This window comes from Saccostrea cucullata, unplaced genomic scaffold, assembly GCF_032062105.1.
Source record: "Saccostrea cucullata isolate Sc308-1 unplaced genomic scaffold, CSIRO_AGI_Scuc_v1 ctg6148, whole genome shotgun sequence".
In the NCBI taxonomy this organism is placed as follows: domain Eukaryota; kingdom Metazoa; phylum Mollusca; class Bivalvia; order Ostreida; family Ostreidae; genus Saccostrea; species Saccostrea cuccullata.
This window is the reverse complement of record NW_026930589.1, coordinates 16,766-43,876: the sequence shown is the minus strand read 5'-3', so window position 1 is coordinate 43,876 and position 27,111 is coordinate 16,766. Positions and strand designations below refer to the sequence as shown.

The window sequence follows — 27,111 nt, the reverse complement described above, 5'->3', positions numbered from 1 at the left end:
GGGGTGGTCTGGTGGATCCAGGTATTGTCCGCTAACGATTTAGACACGTTTGCCCGTGTACATTATGAGAAGCTGTATTCTCTAAAACACTGCTGGACAAAGTTTGAATACTTTCTCTTAAAAAATTCATCATAGTGTCTAACCTTTCGTTGACTCTGTTTTCTAATTGTTCCATTTTCTCGTTAGCTTTGCTGGAGGATTTCCTACCGGACCGCGGTTTTTTTCCTTTGGCCTCCATTACTGACTGTAAATTCTGGAATTCCGAGCCCGAATTTAATTCGTCGTTCGAAATAAAACTGGCTTCTTCCATACTTAAACTAAGAGCATGAGAGAGTATCTAAACCAATACCGTATACAAATACAAAGTATTTGTATCACTCTGTGGCTGAGAAATCTCTGCCAAAAAAAGGTACGTTGAACGTTCTGTTGCACGCCGGAAGATGAACTGACTTGGGCAAGCACCTGAGATGTGATCTCGGTCTTATAAGTGTTTGAATCTTATTCTTTTAAACGCTTGCCCGCGAGTTATGAACGTTAATAAGGGGAAGATATCCTAATGTATATTTATGACTGGTAACTATAACGAACGAAATAAAATTGGAGATTTGCTTGATTGCAGAGCTGCCAACCCTTACGATTTTGGCGTAAGTCTTACGAAATGAGCATCTAAAATACGCCTTACGATTTCTCTCCATATTCTTCCGATTTCGGTGATTGTAGATAAGTTTCTACTATTATAGTTAAATATTCATAATCCTTACAATGCTTGCTTGTCTTTGTGTTCCGGTTTTAGTTATATTCTTTAATTTGCCTTTTTTAACAAAATCTACAAGTCATTTCAGATTTTGTAGCTGTAACTCATCATTACCCTTACTCCTATTATACTTTATGTGGAAGCTTTATACCAAATCTGGTTAAATATTCTTAACTTTAATTTTAACAACAATAGATCAAAAAGAGATCTAATTATAATGCTTCATTACATTATGTTTTTGATCACCCAAATAGAGTAGGTCAAACTGATTTCCAGTACTGAAACATTCTTTCATTAAAAGCCACATACTTGCTAAAGAAACACTGAATGTTGACTGGAAAGGTCTCATGGCCAGTAACTCTCTCTCAAGTCTCTCTTTAAAATGACTGAACATGGCATTTCCTCCAGTGATGAACACATTCTAGGATATATTAAACAAAATACATTTTAACCAAAAAAAAAGCAGGTAATAAAATGAAAGAAAAAGTGAGCAAGCTCACATATCCCATGCTCCCCCAAAAGTCAAAGTGCTGAAATTCTGGGAAAAAATAAAGGAATCGGAATTTCCTGGAAATATGCACATCTACACATTGTGTCATATATGTCTGAAAAGTTTGACGAAATTGTGTGCAGCAGTTTATGAGGAGTTGTGCTGACAAACTTCATCTCTATATATATAGTGAAAAATTTAAGTTGAAAAGTGCCGAAATTCCGGGAAATATGAAGGAATCAGAATTTCCTGGTAATATGCACATCTACATAATGTGTCCTAAATATCTGCAAAGTTTGACGAAATTGTGTGCAGCGGTTTATGAGGAGTTGCGCTGACAAACTATTCATCACTATATTAAAGATATGGCCAAAAATCTAAGTTGAAAAGTGTGGAAATTCCCGGAAAAAATAAAGGAATCAGAATTTTCTGGTAATATGCACAACCACACATTGTGTCCTAAATATCTGCAAAGTTTGACAAAAATCTGTGCAGCAGTTCATGAAGAGTTGTGCTGACAAAAAAACAGGACTGACTGACTGCTGGGTCAAAAACATTATACCTCACGCAAATTGTTGCGTGGGCTATAAAAATCCTTCATGTACAAAACGTAATGATGATTGTAAGGTACTTTATTGGGGAATGTTGTGTAAGTATTTACTTTTTTGTTATGTAATGTGGTGACAAAATATGCTATATTCACACTCTCCTTAACTGCAAACTCAAAAAACTGGTAAATAATTTACATCAAGGGTCGATACATTCACATTATGATGTTCATTATTTGAGCAAAATCAGACTTCTAAAGGGAGAAAACAGGAAATTCAAATCCTTCTTGAATTATACAGTACATGTATATTACGTAATAAGCAATTTTGGAGACAAATGTTTTTTTCCCCTAACTAATAAACTACAGGAATAAAAAAAATGTTATTTTCCCACCAATTTCCACAGAAGTTTTTGTTATAATACCTGTGCTAACTTGTTTTGCATATCAGCATTAAATTTCTTGAGAACAAAATCCATGGTCTCTGCAATTCCTGCTTGCTCGATTCCTATCATTGAAGGTTGAAATAGTAATTCTGGTACTCTAAAAAAAATCAAACATGTATAAAGTAAGTACTCTTATATAACAAAATAATTCTTTCAGCATATTCTGTGAACATAATGAAATTGTAAAAATCTCAAACACAGTGACTACTTTGCTTATTGAATTTCCAATAAAATACTATGCTGTTTGCGAGGAATTTTTCAAAAAAAAAAAAAAAAAAAGCTCTTTATACAGTGACTTATAATTTTCACTGATTTTTTGCCTTAAAATTTTTTTTTTTGACTTGCATTATCTTTTTAAAAACTTTATATAATTGATTGTAATTTTCTTTTTACTTAAACAAAAGAAACCTATGAAATGATGATATTTTTTAAAAACATGTTTGTTATTTTTATTCACGTTTTTTTTTTTTTTTTGGGGGGGGGGGGGGGGGGGGGGGGGGTCATACAGTACCTGGCCATAAGTGAGTCATTATTTCATTTTTCTCATTGAAAAATGCATTTTTCTAAAATATTATTGTAGTGTTATTTGTTGCTCATTTTTTTGCTGCATTAATTCATTTCCGGAAATCTACAAAGCATTTCCAACATTTTTTAAATTTCATTTCTGACAATTTTTCTTTTCATTTTCGACATTTATTTCTTTTCATTTCCGGAATTTTTGCAAAGTACCTCTCCGACAATTTACTGTTTACCAAGTATGTGAATAGGAAATTCAAACAACATTTTCAAAATATTGATACGTGTAATTTGAGGTTAGAAATTTTTGTCTCGACAATTAATTTCATAATTTATTCTCAATGATTTGTGTAGTGTGTCATTTTGTTTAGCATTTTAAGACAAGAAAATTTGAACAATTCTGCATGATTCAGGGAAAAATCATGAAAATTGAGCTAAAATTGACCTCACAACAAATTTCTATAAAAAATTCAATGATATATATAGTGTGAAAATGCAGTTATGACTCACTTATTGCCAAATACTTTAATAAACAAACAACAGAATGCCATGTCTCACTAGGATGATAAAACTGTACAATTCAATTACAGAAACTAAAAAAAAAACCAATATAAATGACAATTATTTTGCTGTTTAATTACACTCTGACATAATTCATCATAAGTAAAAACACTGGGCATTTGGCTGTCAATGTTGACACTGTGAACAAAAACACACTATTTTCCTAAAACACCATTCTGTGAAATGGAATCTTTTCCAAAAATACGAAGGGGTGGTGGTCTTTGTCCATTCTGGGCAGTTTAACTCTTTTTTATTATTCCTTGTACAGAGGGGTGGTAATCTTTGTCCATTCTGGACAGCTGAAGTCTTTAATTATGATATTACTTATGCTTGACAAGCTTTCTCCTACCTGATTTTCTCTACTGCTAGATGGAGTCGATAATACTCAGCAATGTCAAATTCTCCCGCCTGTCCCATTGTTTGATCCATTTCCCTAGAATAAGAATAGAGAGAAGTTAACAGGCCATCTTTTAAAAAAAAAATGAAAGCTTGCTCTTTCATGACTTGCATACAAAAAACAAATGGCAAACTCTTTCTTAAATCTCCATGAAAATAATTTTCAAAATTTTCTCAATCAGTTAACAATCATTTTAATATCTTATTAATAGCAAGAACTCAATCACTAGAACTGACAGTGAAGACTGCTGAACATTAACTGGCAAGATTGGAAATATGCAGTCATTTTGTTTTGTTAAAGTCAAAATATTTGATGACATGAGATAAAAACATGGGATTGAAATTATAGTTTGCAGTTCATTTTTAATCCCTCTCAGCTCCTCTTATACACACGGTGTTAGTGATAGATCCAGAAGACAAAGTCAATTTTGGAATTGTTTGATATTTATAAAAATCAATTTTCTGCCCATGTCCCAATGTCCCAAAAAATAATAAGAGGACCACCATTTAACAGAGATTAGAAATGAGCAGAAAGTTTTTTGAGTTTGGACAGTCCCCCCCCCCCCACCCCTCTTTCCTGTTTTTGCATTTCAGCAATTTTTCAGCCAAGATGAAATAGCATAAATTTCTTGTGTCATTCTAGAATTTTAAAATACACAATGTATTCTGTTTCTTGAAGGAATGAACAGATATACCCCATCTTTAGGATCTAATGACTTTTCCCTGAGCAAAATAATATTTTTTTCTATATCCTTTATATCTTTGTGTATTTATTCTGATCAATACATGATTGTCAAACTATATGTATTTAGGAATTGAAATCATTTGTCTTTTAGATAAACATTTCACTTAGCATATTAAACAGCTTATTAGGTGGATTGAAAATAAACTTCAAACTTGTAATCCATTGTTATCAAAATCAGGTATTGCTTTATGCTTATAGGATGGTTGTCTGGTAAAATCGTGGACAAGCTGTCTAGATTGAAAAATAATCATCACTTTCTAAAATTTCACTACTTGTTTTTTGTAAATATACATAGCAAATTTCAAATAGATACATGCATAAATAAACAAATTATGAGATTTTATGTTATGCATTGTATCGCCTTACGGCGGACAGATGTTAACGTCAAAGTGTCTAAATCACATCACATTTCCTCTTTCTAACAAAAAATAGTGGATAAGTCCCACTTAAATTTAAGAATTTCACTGATGCACATACATGTACTTAAGTTTCCCTTTATTTCTCTATAAATAGTCGAGGAACCAATACTGCACACACATGGGACCTTCTGAAGATTTATTAGTAAGTTATGAAGCCCGTAGGACTGTATCCTGTGCAGCACATTCAAGCATAATAAAATCTTTATTTTTGTCTACCGGTATATTTTGTAAAAAGAATTAGAATACACTTAAATATGATAAATAAACATTTGCTAAAATTTCAGCTTAGAGCATCCATTATTTTCCAGAAAAACGCTTTGTCTACGATTTTACCAGACAACCCTCATACACAGCAACTGTTGCACACTAGGCTGTTAACCACATGATGCAATAAATGTAAATGACCTTAAAGAATTTTACAACCAGCTTAACGAATAACGCAAAATGACATTATTTACTGACATTTTTCATGTCAATTATGAATTCTAACGAGGAAAATTATAACTTTCTTTTCTTACATGTTAAAAATACTGTATATGCAATCTTTTTTCATTGAATTCTGAACATGCCTTTCAATTTGTTTACAATACTGATATTAAAGCCTTTAAATTTGTCTACAATACTGATATCAAGCCTTTAAATTTGTCTACAATACTGATATCATGCCTTTAAATTTGCCTACAATACTGATATCAAGCCTTTAAATTTGTCTACAATACTGATATTAAAGCCTTTAAATTTGTCTACAAAACTGATATCAAGCCTTTAAATTTGTCTACAATACTGATATCAAGCCTTTAAATTTGTCTACAATACTGATATCAAGCCTTTAAATTTGTCTACAATGCTGATATTAAAGCCTTTAAATTTGTCTACAATACTGATATCAAGCCTTTAAATTTGTCTACAATACTGATATCAAGCCTTTAAATTTGTCTACAGTACTGATATCAAGCCTTTAAATTTGTCTACAATACTGATATTAAAGCTTACTTTTGGAACTCTGGGTCATGCTCTTTAAGCAGCGTATCCAACTCCTCCAATTTATCTTCCTCTGCCTCTGAATCACTGTCAGCGTTCTCCGGGTGCTAAAAAAACCCAGCTAATTCACTCTACTGATAAAGGTGATACTTCCTAGAATTTTCTTTCTTTTTTTTCCTTGTTGAAGCATTTTGTATTTCAAGACAAGATAAAATGAGAGGCCCATGGACCAAAAGGCTCACCTGAGTAGTACCTGACCATGCTTTTCCTCACCAGATTTTCCCCCCTTGTAATACATATTGGGCCCCAGTTTTTCTTCAGAAAAAGAATTTTTCTGTATATTTCAATGTAAAACTTGGTTTCCCTATTGTGGCCCCACCCTACCCATGGGGGTCATGATTGTAAGAATTTAGATTCTACACTAACCAAGGATGCTTCCACCTAAGTTTCAGTTTTTCTGGCCCTGTGGTTCTTGAGAAGAAAATGTTCAAAGATTTTTCCTACACATTTCAATGTAAAACTTTTTTTCCCTGTTATGGTCCCAACATACCCCGGGGGTCATGATTTTTAACAATTTAGAATCTACATTACCTCAGGATGCTTCCACATAAGTTTCAGTTTTCTTGGGCAGGTGGTTCTTGAGAAGGATTTTTTAATGACCCATCCCATTTTTGTCTTTTCTTGATTATCTCCCCTTGTAAGGGGGCTTGGCTTTTCATTTTACCTATTTAAACTCCCCTTAACCCAAGGGTATTTATTACCAAGTTTGGTAAAAATGGCCCAAATGTTCTTGAGAAAAGGTTGACAATGTGTAAAGTTACAGACAGACGGAAAGACAACCCGACAGACAACAGGTGATCAGAAAATCTCACTTGAGCTTTTAGATAAAAAAAAACCTGAGAAAAAATTACCCGGTACAAATTTTGGAAGACTTTTTGCCAAATAAGCTATATGATTATATTATAGATATTATTTATCTGAGCTAGTAAATCAGTAATTGGTAAACATCTATTTTGTACATACAATTTCTTTATAAACTTCCCAGTCAGCATCATTTTGACCAAAAGTATCCTCTTTCTTTTTCTTTGATCCACCTGTTAAAATCATGATAAATTCTATCAACCATGTTCTTTTCTTTTTCTTTTGATAGTTACATGTACTAAAACATGGAGGTGCTTAAACAGTAACCCGGACTGATTTTCACTGAGAATCCGTTGTCACGTACCAGAGACTAGCTGTGTGATCATCTTCATTCTTTGCTGTGAGGCATACGTTCTTCTCTTGGCCAGGTCTGCTTTCCTCTGTTTTTTTGCATTTCGAATTTCCATAAGTTTCTATTAAGATTGCAATGTTAAAAATATAATATTCAAAAATGCTATCATAAAATGCTTTAACATTTAACATGCTTTTAAAGATTAAACTCTGCATTTTTTGTTTGTAAACAAAATAATATAAATATAACTGATGTCTTGGCAAAATATAATTTTAGCCTGACTCACTCTTCTTTTCTCTCGGATTAAATGTAACCAGCCATCAAAATCCTTCAGTCTTCTCTGCTCCAGTTTCCTTTCTTCTTCTATTTCCTTACAAAGAGAATCCAGTTATATAGGAACTCACCACTTTATTTCTATTACAAAGTCATATAGGGGGTCACTTCTCTAATTCTATTACAAAGAGAATCCAGTCATATAGGGGCTCACTACTCGATTTCTATTTTGCACATTTATTGTACAACTTGCCCTATCTGCATTAAACAATGATGTGCAATTCCAAGTATATTCTTAAATGTGAGAGCCATTTAAAAAGTTCTGAGAATGATTTGAAGAAACATTAACAGCTTAATAAAAGTTTATGATTTTGATAGCATTTAAAAGAGCGGGAAAATACACATATATTGTGACTTCACAATATGTATGAGAATACCTGAAGCAATTAAGTTTGTCAGTGTATGTAGTTTTTACTTGTTTCTAAGTGCATGCAATTTCTATGTGTTTGTCAATACAAGTAATTTCTGCTTGTTTGTCAATGTCTGTTAGTCATTGCAAATGTAATCCCTATTTGATTGTCAATATGTGAATATTTCATATTCCAATACATTGTATTTATGATTGTTTTTGTATATTTGTAGGTGTACTGGTAATTCTTTAATCGTATGGATTAAATTAATATATGTACATGTATTTTGATGCCATTGTGTGTTAACACAACTTTGTATTATGTGTATGCCTAATTCTTACATAATGGCTATATTGAATTTGAGTACATGTGATTCCTAGTTTGTCTGATTTAGTATTCCCTACTTTCTGTTGCTTCTCCCTCTGGATTGCCTGAGCCTTCATGCGTCCCTCTCTGGCATTTTTTAGCATTCGTTGTCTCTTTTTGATGGAGATTTGATCTGGTGTTAATTGATCATCAGGTATGTCAATCAAATCATAAACTGCTGGCTTCTTAGTCTTTCAAAAAAAACAACAATCACATATAAAAAATGTTGATTGCATGACTGTTGAACAATGCATGTAAATCTTAACAACAGCAAATTAAAATTAGAGACCCATCAGTAACAATGCTCAACTGTGAAACATTAGTTTACAACTGTGCATCCAAAATGCTGCAAATTGTACTATACTAATACTGTCAATAGCCCATTAGCGCTTATTTATTATATAACAGGTTTAAATTATGTAATATTTGAGCTATTTTGAAAACACAGTAAGTACAAGTACTTTGCTTGGTCAGGGTTGACAATTACAAAACAGAGCAAATGCACTTACGATCAAAATGTGCATGTTGAGACATTCAGAATTTGAATCACCGAAACACCATGATTTGGTTTATAAACGAAAAAACTTGCTCTCACTCTGTTGTACCTAAGGCCTGTGACATGTTGGACATTATAATTCACCATGTGATATCTTTCCCCAGGTAATTTTGTGAACATTACTAAATTCCATCACATGACTTATAGATAGCATGTTTTGTGCTAACTAAGACACTGTGCTTGTACGCGTTAAATAATCAGCCATCGGTTTAAAATATTCTTTACTTTCATGTAAATTCTCGGTATTTGGAAAATCATACGGATAAAAAACATGAAATTAGTATTACAGTCTAAAATTATTTTTAACAATTAAATTGGGTGTCTAATTGACAGACCTCTGCAGTAAATACATAAAAGTGAAATTAAGTTGATTTAAAAGCAACAGAAGTGACTACCGGTAATTGTAGCATAAATATTTAAAACTCTGGTCCAATAAATATTTTGTAAAAATTAAATTGCTTTCAGTGGTGTAAAAGGAGTTGCAGATAAGGCTACTGGGTGAACAGATGTACACCCTCATCACTATCGGGTTGATAGTGATGGGGTATCCATTTGTGGCAATTCTGAAGGAGATGTACCTGGGTAATAAATGACAATTATAGTCAATGGGACCAAGAAAAAAAACTTCTTAAGATTTAAGAGAATTTGAAATACTGAGATGAAATACATAGAGAAAACACATACTGATTAGCAATTTCAACTCACTTGGACATGTACTTGGTAATTGAGATACTGAAGTTCAGCTGTATGAAACAAACAAGAGGCCCAGAGGCCACATCGCTCACCTGAGCAATTTGCTAGGAGAAAGCACATATCAGATCAGAAAAGAAAGTTTAATGAGTTGGGGGGGGGGGGGCTTGAATTTTAACCCCCCAGGGGATCATAATTTGAATGAACAAGAATCTACACTACCTGAGGATGATTCCATATAAATATCACTAAGCATGAATTTGAAGTACTTGAGAAGAGGTTTTTAAAAGGTTTCCCTATATATTCCTATGTAAAACTTTGATCGGCCATTTTGGCCCCACCCTACCCCCGGGGGTCATGATTTGAACAACCTTAAATCTACACTACCTGAGGATAATTTCACATGAGTTTCATCTTTCCTGGCCCAGTGGTTCTTGAGAAGAAGATTTTTAAAGAATTTTCCTACATATTCATATGTAAAACTTTGATTGGCCATTTTGGCCCCGCCCTACCCCCGGGGGTTATGATTTGAACAAACTTGAATCTACACTACCTAAGGATGATTCCACATGAGTTTCATCTTTCCTGGCCCAGTGGTTCTTGAGAAGAAGATTTTTAAAGAATTTTCCAATATATTCCTATGTAAATCTTTGATCGGCCATTTTGGCCCCGCCCTGCCCCCCCCGGGGTCATGATTTGAACAAACTTGAATCTACACTACCTGAGGATGATTCCACATGAGTTTCATTTTTCCTGGCCCTGTGGTTCTTGAGAAGAAGATTTTTAAAGATTTTTCCTATATATTCCTATGTAAAACTTTGATCGGCCATTTTGGCCCCGCCCTACCCCTGGGGGTCATGATTTGAACAAACTTGAATCTACACTACCTGAGGATGATTCCACATGAGTTTCATCTTTCCTGGCCCAGTGGTTCTTGAGAAGATGATTTTTAAAGAATTTTCCTATAAATTCCTATGTAAAACTTTGATCGGTCATTTTGGCCCCGCCCTACCCCTGGGGGTCATGATTTGAACAAATTTGAATCTACACTACCTGAGGATGATTCTACATGAGTTTCATCTTTCCTGGCCCAGTGGTTCTTGAGAAGATGATTTTTAAAGAATTTTCCTAAAAATTCCTATGTAAAACTTTGATCGGCCATTTTGGCCCACCCTAGCCCCGGGGGTCATGATTTGAACAAACTTGAATCTACACTACCTGAGGATGATTCCACATGAGTTTCATCTTTCCTGGCCCAGTGGTTCTTGAGAAGAAGATTTTTTAAAAATGCCATTATTTTTTCTCTAATTCATAATTATCTCCCCTTGGAAAAGGGCGTGGCCCTTCATTTGAACAAACTTGAATCCCCTTCACCCAAGGATACTTTGTAGCAAATTTGGTTGAAATTGGCCCAGTGGTTCTTGAGAAGAAGATGAAAATGTGAAAATTTACGACAACAACGATGACGACGACAACGATGACAGACAACGGACAAATTTTGATCAGAAAAGCTCACTTGAGCCTTTGGCTCAGGTGAGCTAAAAAAGGGATTGTAAAGTAAGTAATATTACCTCTTCATCAAAGGGGAGATTGACCCCTTTGATTTTAGCCTTCATTCTCTGTATAGACATTGTTAGTTTGGTGATCTCCACTTGTAATTCTTCAGCTGTTTCAAATGGTAGTGACGAGAGGGCTCGCTGTGAATACAATATTACACTAAGGAAACTTCAGATGACTCCTTTTTATAGGTGAATTTAATTTCTTGACAAATGAATGCCTATTTTTATTTGCTTTATATACCAGCAGTGAAATCATTAGACTTCAATACTGACTTTGTTTTGTGTATTTCTACATACATTGAATGCTTCATCATCCTCATCTTCCAAAAGCTCCTGAACACTGATCAGTTCCATTAACTTTTCTTCCTCTATCTGAACCTATGTTAAAAAATAATGTTCAGGTAAAGTGACAACAGCCTCATGATCCAAATCTTGACTGATCAGGAAGTAAAATATTGGGTGACATGTTCTGTATGACAAGTTACCCATGAATTTACATTCCCACAAATCAGCAAAATTTTGATTTTACCCATGAACATTGACCCCCACAAATTAAAATGATTCGACAATACTTACTTTTTCTAATCTTCTTTTGGCGTTGGATTCTTTCAGTCGCCGGATTTGCTGTTCTCTCCTTTCCTTTAACTGATCAGCTGTCAGCTGACTTCCACTCATCTATCAGATAACAGTAGTCTTTTATCACAAATTCACAATCCTCAGCATTACTCAATAATCATGTTCTTTAATTATCACAAGAATGACAAAATATGACAGAACATGAAAAAACTTTCCTTAAAAATCACAAAAAATACATGTACATCATACTGTACTATAATTGTCAAAGTGGCCAGGCTATCATGCAAACATTTTTTTTAATCTAGTCTTTTTTTCATCCTTCTAAATTTAATCATTTAAATTTACTTTCATAACGCCAAAGTGCATAATTTTTACAATTAAGATTCAAATAGGGAGGATGGTGGAGTCAATAAATTAACCATCAAATATAACTTTTTTTGATCAGATATCTTAAACTGTCAACTATCATTTGGCATTATATAAATGGTGCCTGTTTTGGAGGGTAACTGTTGAAATTGACACCCCAACGAAAACCATTGTCAACCGACGCGTCAGCGGAGGTTGACAATGGTTTTCCGAGGGGTGTCAATTTCAACTGTTACCCTCCAAAACAGGCACTATTTATTTTATTATACTGAATGTCTTCTTGATTTAGGATGTCAGAAAAAAAAATCATCGATCGTCTTTACGTTCACGTTTAGAACAGTGTAGAAAGCTTTCAAACTCCACGCTTTACTGACCTCTTTATTGTTTATTTGATACTCTAAGAGTCCTTTATCATCTAAAGTTTCGTTATTTCTGCACTCGCAAGCATGTTTCGCCTGTCGTTTGTTGTTTTCAAGTAAGCTACATTGGACGCAAGCTTTCATTGACGTCAAGTTTATTCCGGTTCTTTCAAACGCACAACTGACGTTTTGAGAATTCTACTTTGAACCGTACGCGCATAATTTCCACGCATGTGACATTGCCGTTGTGTTACCCGTTGTCATGTGTGTTGCTAAGGCTGAGGGTAATAGAACGGATTGTTAACTGCGTCTAAACCAATCAGATTTTAGTATTTAACATGAAAGTATAATAAAGACAAATGTCATTTATTTTAAAATTTGATAAGTTTTATATATCTTTACATGGAGCTCTTCTTTTAAATGAGACCAATATGGTCACCCAGTCCTTTTAAATCGACCCCAATCCAGTTTCTGAGGATAAAGTGCTATATTCACTGTATGGCAAGATTTTTTTTGTAAGAGCTTTTACTGAAATCTATTTTCAACATCTAAAAAATACTTTAAAGGTGCATAGACACAGATTTGAAGTTAATATTTTCTGTATATTATACATTTATTGACTGAGTTTGAGGGCAACATGCGTTTTGTCAGACCCAAGAACCAAACTGTCTGCCTGAGGCTGTTAGGCCGAAAGCTAACAGTTTTGTTCGAGGGTTGACAAAACACGTTGCCTGAGAACATAGTCAATAAATGTTTAGTTATACCTTTCATTTTAATTTTTTTTTTTTGGACATACATGTATTTTGTACTTTCTTCCATGCATGATGTAACCTTAGGTCCGTCACTGTTGAACACCAACGAATGAAAATAAGATAAAGCTCCGTCCATTCTGTGACGTAAGCCATCCAACACCTCACTTAGCGGTCAAACATCAATTTTTTATGCCCACTCAGCAAAACATTAGAAATGTTTTTTCGTATAATGATTTGTATAGGAACACATTTTTCAAAGTAAAACAATACGACTTATATATTGCAATAGCATTTCATAAGAAAATATAATAAATATCTATACGTATTAATAAGTATTAAGAATAAAATTATAATTTGTGGAATTGCAAGGACGTGTCAATCAAACATGACCTGAAGCTTTAAGTTTCAATAACTTCGAAATGAAAAAATAAGATTTTTATACAGTAGAATCCCGTTATTACGATGTTCACTTTGTCAAGGTAAAATATCGTAATACCGAGGGCAACATAATAAAAGTTCCCAATAAAATCCAGTAAAACATCGTTTGGAAAACGTGTTATTGTATTAGGGGGTGTATTTTTCTCCTTCTATCTCCTTTTTATGCTCAAATTCTTAACCAATATGCTATATACACTTAATTCATTGATTACTTATCTTTAAAACTTATTTTCATGATGCTATTTCTTCTTTTTCCATCATTGTAAAAGCATAGAGCACATTTTTTAATAGAAACTTCGACAATCTTCTTTCAATTGCCGCCATTTTCTGCAACATTTACTTTCACTTTCGTTTCTGTCCAGATAATGCGTTCGTAAAAATTTCAATGTCTACATATTCATAATCATTTCTACAAAAGCAATTATCACTTTGTATTTCTGCTGACAACTGAGAGGTAGTCCAAGCCACTACCCAAGCTGTTAAAACGTTTGTAGTGGAGTTCAATTTTTGTCCTAATTATGTTTGATACCCAAGCTGTTAATTCACGCAGTTTATTTGCAAACGAAATTACACATTATGTGTACCTGTGTGCAGCATACATGCAAAATATTAAATATAACCTTTTTTTTATTAGATTAATTTATTAAACTAAGTATGAAATATAGAATAAAAGAATTTTAAAAAAATTATAGAGATAGATAAAGAAGAAGCTAGATTTATGAGTTAACTTTAATTGTTTAACAATGGCTTTGGCACGTCTCCAAATCTGCTGGGCTCGCTGGAACAGTCCAGGTGGATGCAATCAAGCGTCACTAATCACCTAACTCCCCTGTAAGTTAACACTCTCTCAGAGCACAGGTGTTCCAATGTTTATTTAGCGTCTCCTTAAGTGTCTACCAGCAATCAACACTGAATAAACACTGAGTGAAAAAAAAATTTGACAGAATTTTTACATCGTAATACTGAGACCTGGCGATTTTGGACAATGTAATAAACGGTTCTTTTTTTTGTATATTTGTTAAGAAATGGTTTTGTGCTTTGAATTTACAACGTAATAAGCGTTCTATCTTATAAAACCGTCACCGTAATAGCGGGTCTCTACTGTAATATTATCTTGTGAAATGCTAATGCAATATTATATGTCGTAATATTATATAGAAAATTTGAGAAAATGTTAACTTCAAATCTGTGTTTATGCACCTTTAAGCTGTTACAGTATAAAATCTCTTTTATTTTCAAGACTATTAGAACATGCTATTTGTTTAGAACAGAGTCTCATTCAAAAGAAAGAATCAAGAGTACGAACTGTAGCATTGTATGGTAGCTGTATCTTGGTAACGTTGTTCTCGTAATAATCATTGTCAGTCCAAGCCTCCAGGTCTTTAATGTAATCCTCTGCCATGTAACAGTGGTCTCTAACTAGCTCCTTAAAAATAGACACTTTATTGAGTTTAATTGTGAAAAGGAATCCAGCTACACAATATGCAGTAAAAACTTTTTTGAAAATTTTGAAAATTGCATCTTTGAGAGTTTATTCCATTATTTAAAAAAAAAAAAACAATTATAAATATTGTTCAATTTATTGACTGAGAAACTTTAAATCATGTGTGAAAACGTCTTATTTTCACATTCTCTTTCTTTTACTTGAGAATGTCTCTCATCACAAACAAATGATTATTTTATATTATAGCAAAGTGTTTCCTTCTATAATTGTGAACTCAGAATAATCACAGGAGGACTTCAAAATACAAAATATAAATTGTCAATAAAAGATATCACAAAAATACTGTGGAGTCATTAGATTTACTTCTGTCGCTCAATTTTGTAGAAATCATGGGTTCTCATCCACAAATTAACATCCTCCATGAATTAACAAAATAGGGTTATAATGTCATATTTTCATTTGTTGGTATAAAAGAATACACCAAATTACATCTCCACAAACCAGTAAAATTTTATGCAATCAGCAAAAATTGACTCCAACAAATTTTAATGATTCCACATACACTAGTGGGATTATAGTCATTTTACAGAAAAAGATGAATTTATTAATTGAATGTAAAATAACTTATTCCATTGCTATAACTTTCATCTTTATAATTACAATCAATATTTATGCCCTGAACTTCCTCTCAACCATATAATGATATTTCTGACCTCTGCTCTGCTCAGAGTGATGGCTGCCATGTGACCTGGATACTTCAGCTGAAGGAGTCTCTGCATAAATGCATCAAGCTGTGCCCCACCCATATTGATCCTACGGCAGTGGGCAGAGTACACCCTCCCTCCCACAACAGGGATCAGAGACGTGGTCTGATAACCACAGCCCAAAATTAGAGAGTGGGTCTGGTCTATAAAACATAGCAACATGACAGTATATTGTCAGAGATTCTTTCATACATTAAAATAATATTCTGTTACTTGTAATAACGATATGCTACAGTTTTAGATATAGTACCTGTAATGTTTTGATTATTGTACAGGCTGAACAGTGAATCCACTCCATAGGCCACAGATGGAACATGGTAACACTCAAACAGCAACTCGGACATTTCTAAGAAAATACTTAAAATCATGAATATCAGTGCAATAAAGCAAATATATACTGCACAGCCAGACCATAGTTTAGATAGGGTTGAGTATAATTTAGCCTATTTCAGTGGTTTATAGAATACGAATGTAAAAATCAATAAATCAAACAAAATCAATTTATTTCAAGCAAGCAAATCCAAAGAATTGTGGTCCCCCACTTTCGGTGTCTTTGTGGGTGATATGTCATTTTTTTTTTACATGTGTCAAATATGAACACCCTTTCATATGTCATTCAGAATTATCACCGAAGTTGATTTTTTTTTTATTAAGTCAATCATGAAGATTAAGGTCAAGGGGTCATAAATCATAGCATCCTTGAAAATATCTTGTCACAGCTAGGAAAGCACATGTCAAATATGAAACCCCTACCTCTCCTCAATCAAAAAATATAAGGAAAATTAACAAGTTGGAAAATAAGGTCAAACTTTAAGGTTACAAGACCAAAAATTATAGTATATTTAGACAGGTCCTGCCACAAGCAATACACAGAATTAATATGAAAGTGCTGTCTCATCTCATTCAAAAATTATGGCTAATTCAATGTAAAGATTTTTATAAAGTAGGTCAACCTTCAAGGTCAAGGTCACAGGGTCAAAAACCATAGCATATTTAGGAAGGTCTTGTCACAGGTAATATACACGTGGTATATGAATTAAGCCCCATCTCTTTTCATTCAAAAAATATGACCAATGTTAATGTTTTTGTGACAGACAGACAGACTGACAGGCGAATGGGATTCAATGTCCCCTCGCTTTCATGAAAGCAGGGGGACAATAAATGGAAGAGAGTTTACAAAAATAAAATATGCCAAAATTTATGGTATATATTGTTGAACCAACTCTGTCAAATTTATGCCCCCCCCCCAAAAAAAATGTTTTATGGTATTAGGCAAATAATTCATCAACTTTATTATAATATTATTGCTTAGCTTATAAAAGGAAAAGTTTGTGTATTTCCTTTTCTTAATAAACTAATATTTTGTAAATTTGACTGTTCTGAATTTGAAGCAAAGCTTACGCTGGCGACAGTAGCCTGGGTTACACAATGCTTCTGTCATTACTATTGGATGGTTGACACAACCCTCACTGTTGATGCCAAGGTGAGCAAATATGTAATCATAGATCTGTTCCTGAAAAAAAAATCAAAGTATTTTTCATATCTTCTATCTTCTATATATAGGCATATTAATTACTTGCCATAAAAAGAGACCTATGGGCTATAATGCTCACTTGAACTGGCCTGCTGTTTTTTGTCATTATCTCTGTTTTAGAGTGTTTATAGCAGTGATAAGCACAAAAAATAATACCTTTTATTACCATTATATAGACTTTTTGTCTTTTCATCTTTTAAACATTTTTTTCTGGCCCAGTGTCAATACAGAAGAGTTTTACAAAGAAACCACCAAATTTTTCAGTAATTCTTAATTATCAACCTTATTAAGGAAGTGATGACTCTTCATTTGAAGAAACTTGAACTCTTTTTACCCAAAGATGCTTTGTTGCAAGTTTGGTTGAAATTAGCACAATTGTTCTTCAAAAGTTTACTGACCATCCAAAAATGACAAACATCAGACACATTTTGATTCTCTTGAACCTTTCCTTCAGTGACTTTAAGCTTAACAAGTTTTGTCTCTATGTGAGGCCTGGAAACTTACCTGTACATCATACAATGTGACCAGGTTCCTGTCAAACTGTGTCCTCAGTATCCATTTCACCACCTCTACATTGTTTATTTCATTGCCTACTTGAACGTCCAGTTCCTAATCAATAGACAAAAGAACAAGCATATTTTACAAAAATGTGTAGGGCATTTAACAAATAATTGTGAGCAAAATCTCACATCAAACAAATCCTCTAGTAGTTTGCATCCCTGGCATCTATGCAAGTTCAGTTTGTGAAGAAAAAACTCCCTCATCCAGAACATGTAGATCAGACCAAACAACTGATGCAAGTTAAGAAGTGAGCATCCCTTGATCCAATGTTAGGTACTATAGATACTTGTCAATGGACATGCTCCAAAAATTAACCTATTCAATCATGCAGAAAATGTAGGTCAGACCCAGCAGTCAAAGCAAGTCTGGTAGTGTGCATCTATATATGGTTATCCCTGCAAGTTATTCAGCACAGTACAGTGTACTTACATTTTCTTGAAAATGGAGCTGATTAAAAAAATTGAACCTGTTCAATCACCCAGAAAAATGTTGATTAGAATCCATTGTTCAAACAAATCTATTACATGTAGATGTATCATACTGTGCCTATACAAGTTTTGTCCAGGTAAGGTTCATAGTTTTTAGTACAAATGTATTTGGAAACTGACTGCTCTAAAAACTTTAAACCTATTCCATAGCATAACAGAGACATTCAGAAATATGGGTCAATGCAAGTCTGCTTATGTACTTCTTTATAACAAAAACCTTAGTAACCATAGGTCTTATTAATATACCTGTAGTTACTTGGAAATGAAGCTGCTTTTTAAATTCTAACTTGTTCACTTATCCAAAAATGTAGATCAGAACCAGCATCAAAACTTTAAAGCAAGTCTTTTAGAGAGCATTCTTAGGTGCATCATGCAAACTTTCACTGAAAATACCATTATTATTAAAATTAAGTGCATATTAAAGAACATTTTGAGGAATAATAAACATTTACCTTTTTCCCTTTTTGCTTTGCAGTGATATTCTTAAAAACAAGTTGTGGTTGTTCTAAACTAGCCCATCCAGCTCTGCATTTATACACTCCTTAAAATAATTAAACAGTTCATCATATGACATAAGAATTATTAAGCTGGTCCTGAAACAGAGATTATCATGTACACAGTAAAAAAATCTTTTTTTTTAAATATCAAACTCCATATTAATTTATCAATCCTTTGAGCAATAAACAAATCTTTTCACTGCTGCTGACAATTTATTTTGACCTACATTTTGACCAATACCATGGTAAAAAAGCAAGTTCATATCAGTGGGTATCATTCAAGTTTCATTGGTCAAGATGTTCCTAACATAAGATCTGTCCTTAAAATGTACAAATATACAGATTACAGCACAGGTGCATGCAGGGTTTCAATGAAAAGATTCTTAATTTTAAAAAAAAGTGAAGATGAAACACAATAATTGATTTTAAAAAGATCTCCAAACAGAAAAAATCTGAGAACAGGGCTTAGAACATGAATCCCAAAAATTCCTAAAGGTGCCTAGGTGCCTGAATAGTCATCTTCTATATATTAAACTAGAAATATGTCCATAGGACACGAATGCCCGCCAAGAGTATAATAGTAATGCAACATGAAAATTTGTATAAGTATATGAAATTTGATCAGAATATCTTGAAAAGTGATGCATTTGAATTGCTTACATCAGTATGTATCATCATATGAAGTTTGACACTAATTTCTTTAAAGTGAGGTCAAAGTCAAAAATGTTGATGCAGTTGAATTGCTTACATCAGTATGTATCAGCATAAGAAGTTTGACACTAATTTAGGAAAAGTTAGGTCAAGGCCAAAGGAAAGGTCAAGGTCAAACATGTTAATGCAGTTGATTAGCTCTCGTCAGTATGTATCAGCATATGAAGTTAGATAAAAATATCTTGGATGGTTTCTTAAAAACTGAGCTAAACACTTATTTCAGGAAAGTGTGGTCAAGCTCAAAGGAAAGGTCAAGGTCAAAAAATGTTGATGCAGTTGACTAGCTCTCTTCAGTATGTATCAGCATATGAAGTTTGATAATACTATCTTGAATGTCATCTTTAAAACTGAGCTAAACACTAATTAAAGAAAAGTGAGGTCAAGGTCAAAGGAAATGTCAAGGTCAAAAATGGTGATGCAATTGAATAGCTCTCATCAGTATGTATCAACATGTGAAGTTTGATAACACCATCTTGAATGTTATGGTTAAAACTGAGCTAAACTCTAATTTAAGTAAAGTGAGGTCAAGGTCAAAGGAAAGGTCAAGGTCAAAAAATGTTGATGCAGTTGCATAGCTCTCATCAATATCTATCAGCATGTGAAGTTTGATGAAAATATCTTGGATAGTTTCTTTGAAACTGAGTTTGAACTGAGCTAAATGCAAAGTAAGATGGAAGGACAGATGGAAGGATGGAAGGAAGGAAGGACGGAAGACGGACATGTCAAACACTATATGCCCCGGCAATATTCATGGTGGGGCATAAAAATGGCAGTTGCCATCTACTGGTTAACGTCTTCAGCAGAATAAAGGACGACTGGAAATCGTTTTGGTGTTTGGAAATCTACAATTCATCAAGTTTGCGAGGTCATTATGAAGTATCTGCTTGAATATTATACCTGGTATGTATTTTCCAGTAGAATGAAATGAGTGATCAATCTAAAAAATCTTCAAACAAAACAATGTGAACAGGAAATAAACACGAATCCCCTAGAAATTCATGGTGGGATCAGGTGCCAAGAAGGATCGATGCTTACTTTCAACAGGATTGTTGAAATTGCTGAAACATCAATTTATATGTCAGTAGCTTGCTGTGGTATAAAAAAAGAGAAAAGTAGAAGAAAGTCATCAAAAGCTAATCTGTAATGGAGCCCAGGCGATTGATGTAATGCCTATTCCTATCACAGCTCTGGAATATATCCCATGAAGATATCTTGAATAGTAAGGGGACTATTAATTAATCCTGCAGGGCACATCTTATAGCGACCCCAGCTATTACTTTATAATTATAAACATAGCTTTACCAGAAAGGGTGCAAGATGCATGCTTTGTTGCAAATTCAAATTTATGTCAGAGGAGACTGGAGATATATGGTTCCTTGTTTTTAGAGTTGAAAAAGCCATTTGTGGAAAGTAATATGCATTGCTAGTGAAACCTGGCTTATCCATTAGAGTACCCTCATCAAAACTCATTTATTTTCAGCTGTCATTGAAGTACTTTGTTTAACGACGTTCGATCCTGATATTTTAAGTCTTAAACTTTTTTTGCCAAGTATATTTTTAGTTTCTACATACATATCTTAATTAAAATTCAAATCAAAAAATGGGGGTCAATATGTTTCTTTTGGAGCTACAGTACATTTAATATGACCTTTATGCACTGAAATTTGTGTCTTAACGAGGCTGGGGTGTGGCAGCCATTTTCAGACTATTTTTATCTCCTTTAAAAGAAGAGCTCCATATAAAGATATAAAAAATGATCAAATTTCAAAACTAAAATATATGAATTTTTTCTTTGCCAAATGATAGTTGACAGCTTAAGATACCGTATGTAAAAAAAATAAGTTATATCTGGTGGTTAATTTATGATTAATTTGTTGACCCCCCAGCCTCCTTAATTAAAAATCAATCTTCGACATTTTCCCTCCAATATTATTTTTTTATCCAAATAAAGTATGAAACAAAATGAACTCTAAGTCTGTTTAGAAGAAGACACTTTAAAGTTGTACTAAGAAAAAGTTTCAATTGCTTCGCATAAGCAATTATTTGACCTTTCTGCACTAATAAAATGTGATTTTTCTAGCATTGAAAATTTAATAAGCAAGAAAATCATTTCAAAGTCTTAAACTTTTACTGAATTTAAGCAAATAGGTCAAAGTAATCTTTAATATTTAGAAAACAACATCAAAAGTGGGGGTATATGATGTAAATTTTCAGATATTACTAAAAAAAGTGTCATTTTTACATTAAAATTAGCCAGAGACATATGGTTTTAGATGTCTCTAAATTGGCTTAATTCCCCCTCGGATTTTCAGAATATATTTACTATATTTGTCACACTTTGTTGAAAGAATTCTTAAGAAATACTTTAATAGATATTTCAGAACCAGCAATAACACATTTCACTGCAAAAATCAGCTTTGTGTGCAGCCAGCATGGAAAAATAAGAATCTACAATTAACAATACTGTTATAGTTCAAAAGGGAAAAAAATTGATCGTTTTCTTCTAAAAAACCTTCTGCCACAAAATATAGTTCCTAGCTTAATTCTATGTGAATGGAATTTAATCGCGTTTTATTCATTGAGTATAGTTCAACTTGCATTGCAGAATTTAGATTTAATCAGTTAATGTAATAGATCTAAAAAATGATGCAGAATTTAATACATAAAGGACAGGACCAAAATCTGGTCAAAAGCACCAGATCGAACGTCCTTTAGTTTTGCTTTCTAGCAGCCATGATTACAGACTGATAATATACACAAAACAATGCATACATAACAGAAACAACACTTAAAATGGAGAATTAAGCAATGAACAAAACAAAATACACACATAAGTATATAAATTTGCTGTGTGAAAATTTACACACATGAAATAATAATTTGCAACAAAATGTATGCAAAAGTTAATTTACACCATGTCCTGACTAGGTGTAAATTTACTTATCTGTGCAGAATTTAAATGTGAGCAAATTAGTTCATACGACAAAAATTGCACATGTGAGTAAATTTACATATGAGTAAAATATACTCAAGCATGCAAATCATGTCGTATGAATGGGGTATTAGTTAGTCTTTAATATTAGAGTAAAAACTGTTGTTTGAGCAGGTTTATCTGTCTGAATTTTCTTAGAGAGCTGCAGTTCTGCAGTACAGTACAATAATAGCGAGCGCAGCGAGGCTGCATAAAGCGCCACTCGCGTAGCGAGCTCAATAGACTAACGTGTACGAACAGAGGAAATTCAGGTTGAAATCTGCACACTGTTCCAAGAAATTTTCATGAGTCCATGTGAAAAATTCCAAACTTCCAATAATCCTTTGCGGTGCATAGCAACATGGTGGCAACAATCGTAGCAACAACTTACTTGAAAAAAATTACAAACAACGATTTAATGCAATCTCCATGCCATAAAATATCGTTTGCGTCCTAAGTCAACAGAACTTTTTATCTGACGTCATACTTTCGTCACTTTAATGGTTCGGGTATTTCCGATCTCGATCCCGATGCTTGGGAAGTGATTACTTTTTACTGTTGTCTTTTTTCTTTCTTTTTCTTGAATGATAGGTAGTACATGTGTAGTTTTATATGTTAGTACATAACTGCGCTTGCCCAAACGCTCACACCGTAAAACATATTATAGTGGTGGTTAAATAGAAAGAAGCATCAAATTAGTCAATCAGCCCAGGTCCAGTACAATCACTAGATTTAGCTACGTAGGTAGAATTACCTACGTAGCTTTATTTACCTACCTCAGGTAGCTTTATTTAGCTATTTCCAGGTAAGTTTTCAAAAATTTTCTTTTTATTAAAAAGAGACAAAAAGTCGCAATTAAATGACTATTGATATTTATACTAGGGAGGTTTAAAAAAACAATCCAAAGCCTAGATAGTTTTTACATTGCTGCGTTTGGACAATTTAGAGCAAAACGTGTAATTCCATTGTTTGGGAAGCTGTCCGTGCGGTGAGGCATGACTGAGTATGATTACTTCACATTGTACTGAATAATTACCGACCTATTATCATGTTAACCAGAACTGGACTTCTTTGTCATTTCATCCAAGAGGTAACTGTTCTAACTGTCATACATGGCCCCAAATCTTTCAGAACTTTGATTGCAATTGCGCAGAAAAAGACATTTTTCCAAGAGGGATTTTTTCTAGATAGAATGTTCTATCGTTAAAATGATATTGTCCTACGGACCCGGTTTAACGATAGAATTCGTTCCGTGTATTCGTAATGTAGCAGAAAGAAACACGGGCGATAACTCGCATAGTGCATTTACTAAGAACAATCTAGAGAGTTCCGAATGTAAACATGGCAGGTAATTTGAATCGAGAGAAAAACGTTGAGAAAATTAATTGGATTTTCGTATTTATATTGGTTATTTTTTGGGGATAAAAGGCATAAGCAATCTCAAGAAGGTTTGTTTTGATTATTTTGATAGTTATTCCCAGTGCAAATCATTTTATATTCTTCAAAATCGTTTCGGTGCGATTCTGCAATTTTTTGCAACATTGCGAGTATATGGGTGGTATTCTAACTGTGGTGAGGGCCTGTACCGAGACACAGTTAGATTATTTTAACTAGATTTTTTCATGAGTTGTTTTCAGATGAGTTCAAAGTTGAAAATGATCACTGCATCAAAATGATATTTTCTGCATACCCTGAGAAAAATGCTTTTAAATAGAAATAAACCAATTTGGTAGCTAAATAAAGCTACCTCAGGTAGGTAAATAAAGCTATGTAGCTAAATCTAGTGATTGTACCAGACCTGTCAGCCCATGCGGTACGACATAAAAATACAGTTTGAACTTACCGTTGTCTATCACAAGTGGTACACTATTGTTTGCAATGTCATTTGTGTATTCAAATACTGGATCTGGAAGCGTTTTATCGTCTTTAAAAGCGAAAATTCCTCGGGTCCTACTTTCAGATCTGTCCATGTTTATTTATCTAAAATGTGCTGAAGAAAATAAAAACTCAAGAATTGCGTAACTCCTCCTGTCTAGTTTTCATATAGCAATATTATTTGTTCGAAAACAATAGCTTCCTTCGTCGGGTCGTGTTGATTTGAAATCATCGGATATTGCATATTTAAACTAAAATAAAAGTCGCCAAGAGCGATACTTAAACCCGGATTAGAGCGGCACGTCGATTTACTAAAATGGCCCTAAATGGTGACCCAAATGGAATGGATTTATATGGGTCATTCTTAAATTTTGTCCAGATTCCACCAAGAGAATTTAGAGAAAGAAAATCATGAGAACTAAATACTTTAAAGTTTTATGTTAGTAATGAAACCACAGGCACCTGAAGTATGGATAATACCCCCCCCCCCTTTTTTTAATGAAAAAAAATGTAAGAGTGTATTATACCTCGAAAATATAAAATTTCCCCGTCAAACACATCTCTATGTCGTTATGTGCAAGCAGATTGTACTTTTTCTCACGTTTAAAGAATGGCCCTATTCGGTATAATAAAAATACACAAGGTAAGAAACAAAAGTTGTAAACAAACGGGGGACCCCAGCTTCGAGACAGATTAACAAGGTAATAATTAGTGTTACCTATCATAATTTTGCAAACACTCTGTCTGGGAGATGTTTTTTTTACTAGTCTCTTTAACCTAAACCCCGCTATTGGGACATACTAAAACAAATATAAGGGACATACTAAAACAAGTCCCACGGGGAAAATAAGTCCCACATGAGTCCCACAGAAAAATAATGAGTCCCACCAGTAAATATGATATTTTATTAATATTTTGCAACATATCTTTATAGATTGTCATTGTTTAGATATGTTTTGAATAAAATTTTGTCACAAAAAATGTTTTAGAAGCCGGTTACAACGACTAGTTACAAAAACAAAGAACGATAACTCCTATATCCTCATATAACTAACTCTATAGTGTTTCCTAATCCCAACAATAATGATAACATTTTAGTAGTTTTTGAAAACAAAAATTAAAAGATATAATAATTTTACTATTAAATTAATTATATTTTAAAAATGCAAGAAGTTCTAAGATGTTTTCTAATGATCGTGTATAAACAAAGAGCAATAACTCTTACATCTGCCTCAAGTATTGAAGTAACAAGCCATCCAAATTTTAATTCTAAAGATTTTATGAAACTTTCACCATGTTCCTTGGTTTATATGCCATCTGTAGCAGTTCTAATGACTAAAAAAACTACTACCAAAATCAGACATTTTCAATCAATTTTATATAAAAATTAATAATTTTACAACATCAAACCTTGGGAAATTCAATGATTTTTTTTTCAATGCTAGTCTTGTATTTATCAAGCATATGAGAGAGAGATTTTTAGTTAATATGTGCAATGTACTAGCTCAATAATCTAAAGCCATTCTTTCTTTTGAAAATTACGACTATACAGTCCTAGGAAATTATATAGACCTATAAGTACTGTTTTAAAGATATAGAAAGTGAACTAGTTTACTCATTCATAACATGGTATGAAATTGGAAAGTGATTTATATCTGACAACAGTGATAAACTAGTATTTGAATTTTTTTTTAAAATACATTAAACTTTTATAATACTTTGTATTTTATAACAATTCAGTGAAATGAGGAATCAAATGGCAAAAATCAGAATTCCAGTTGACTGAGTTGAGATAGCTGTGTTTTCATCCATTAAAGATACTTGTGTTGTGAAAAACTTTCAGTTAATTAGAGAACTAGTACTCAGATGCATGGGCTTGTATTCGGGTATCCTGGAAATATATTTGGTGAATATGATGAACTTGTGGAAAATAAACGTGTTTATTATTAAGTTATAACAAGTGTTTTAATTCTGTTAAAGTCCTTCTGTCGAAGATGAAAAGCACTTCTTATAATTATTAGACTGCAGCTTTAATTTTTTATTTGTTTATGGTGCAAATTACAATTCTTATAATGCACAATGTCACTTTTAATATTTCCATTTCTAATTTTTTTCTCTGTGATAACTGTTTGAAAGTTGGAGGAATTTATTTCTTGATAATTCTGCCGGAATGTAAATTAGGCAGGTCGATAGGTCAGCAGCGAAGGAGGCCTAATAGGCATGCAAATCTCGTGCGCATCTCTCTCTCTGTCTGACGCTAAGGAGGCCAAATCTGCATGAAAATCTCGTGCGGCTGCCTTTGTGTTTGACGTCAGTGTGCGAGGACTATTGAAATTGGCATGGAAGTCCTCGTGTAATTAAATCTATTAGTCTATATTTTTAATTTCTAAGTCTACAATTTTATTTCACAATGAAATGGAAATATAAGGAATCACTGTCTAGTTTTGAGAGTATGCCAGGGACATCAACAATAGTGGGAAACATGGGATAATTTTAGCATAACGGGCTTCGCCCGTTATGCAAATTATCCCATGTTTCCCACTATTGTTGATGCCCTGGCATACTCTCAAAACTAGACAGTGATTCCTTAAATAAATATAGTTAGTTACTTACTTACTTATTGAATTCACTGACATTCAATAACGCAATTGCAGGATTTCAGAACCTAAGTTATGGACTATTAAAGTTTGGCTACTGAAGTCCGTATATAAAATTCGTTCATTAAAAAAAAAATTCTTTCAGATCAAAATTAAATTCAACATCTAATTTCGTTGACTTTTTTTTGGTACCTATAATTCATGGTGTAAATCAAATCACTATAAACACATGATAAAATTCCAAGTTTATTTTTAA

At 33.3% G+C, this 27,111-nt stretch overlaps 1 protein-coding gene across 1 annotated transcript; it reads right to left on the bottom strand.

Annotated features, from left to right (window-relative positions):
• Positions 1-143: 143 nt before the first annotated feature.
• On the bottom strand, positions 144-24,504 carry LOC134229176 (actin-related protein 5-like; the record flags this gene model as incomplete). The annotated part of the gene is made up of 20 exons (XM_062710879.1): positions 24,227-24,504; positions 18,657-18,745; positions 17,660-17,764; positions 17,023-17,134; positions 15,872-15,967; positions 15,571-15,764; positions 14,720-14,839; positions 11,499-11,597; positions 11,220-11,300; positions 10,935-11,060; positions 8,156-8,308; positions 7,355-7,438; positions 7,081-7,189; positions 6,879-6,949; positions 5,868-5,962; positions 3,664-3,747; positions 2,217-2,334; positions 1,064-1,175; positions 762-826; positions 144-337 (listed from the first exon to the last, which is right to left on the bottom strand). Coding segments are annotated over exons 1-20 (2,234 nt in total), but the record flags the coding sequence as incomplete, so codon positions are not given.
• Between the last annotated feature and the right edge of the window lie 2,607 nt (positions 24,505-27,111).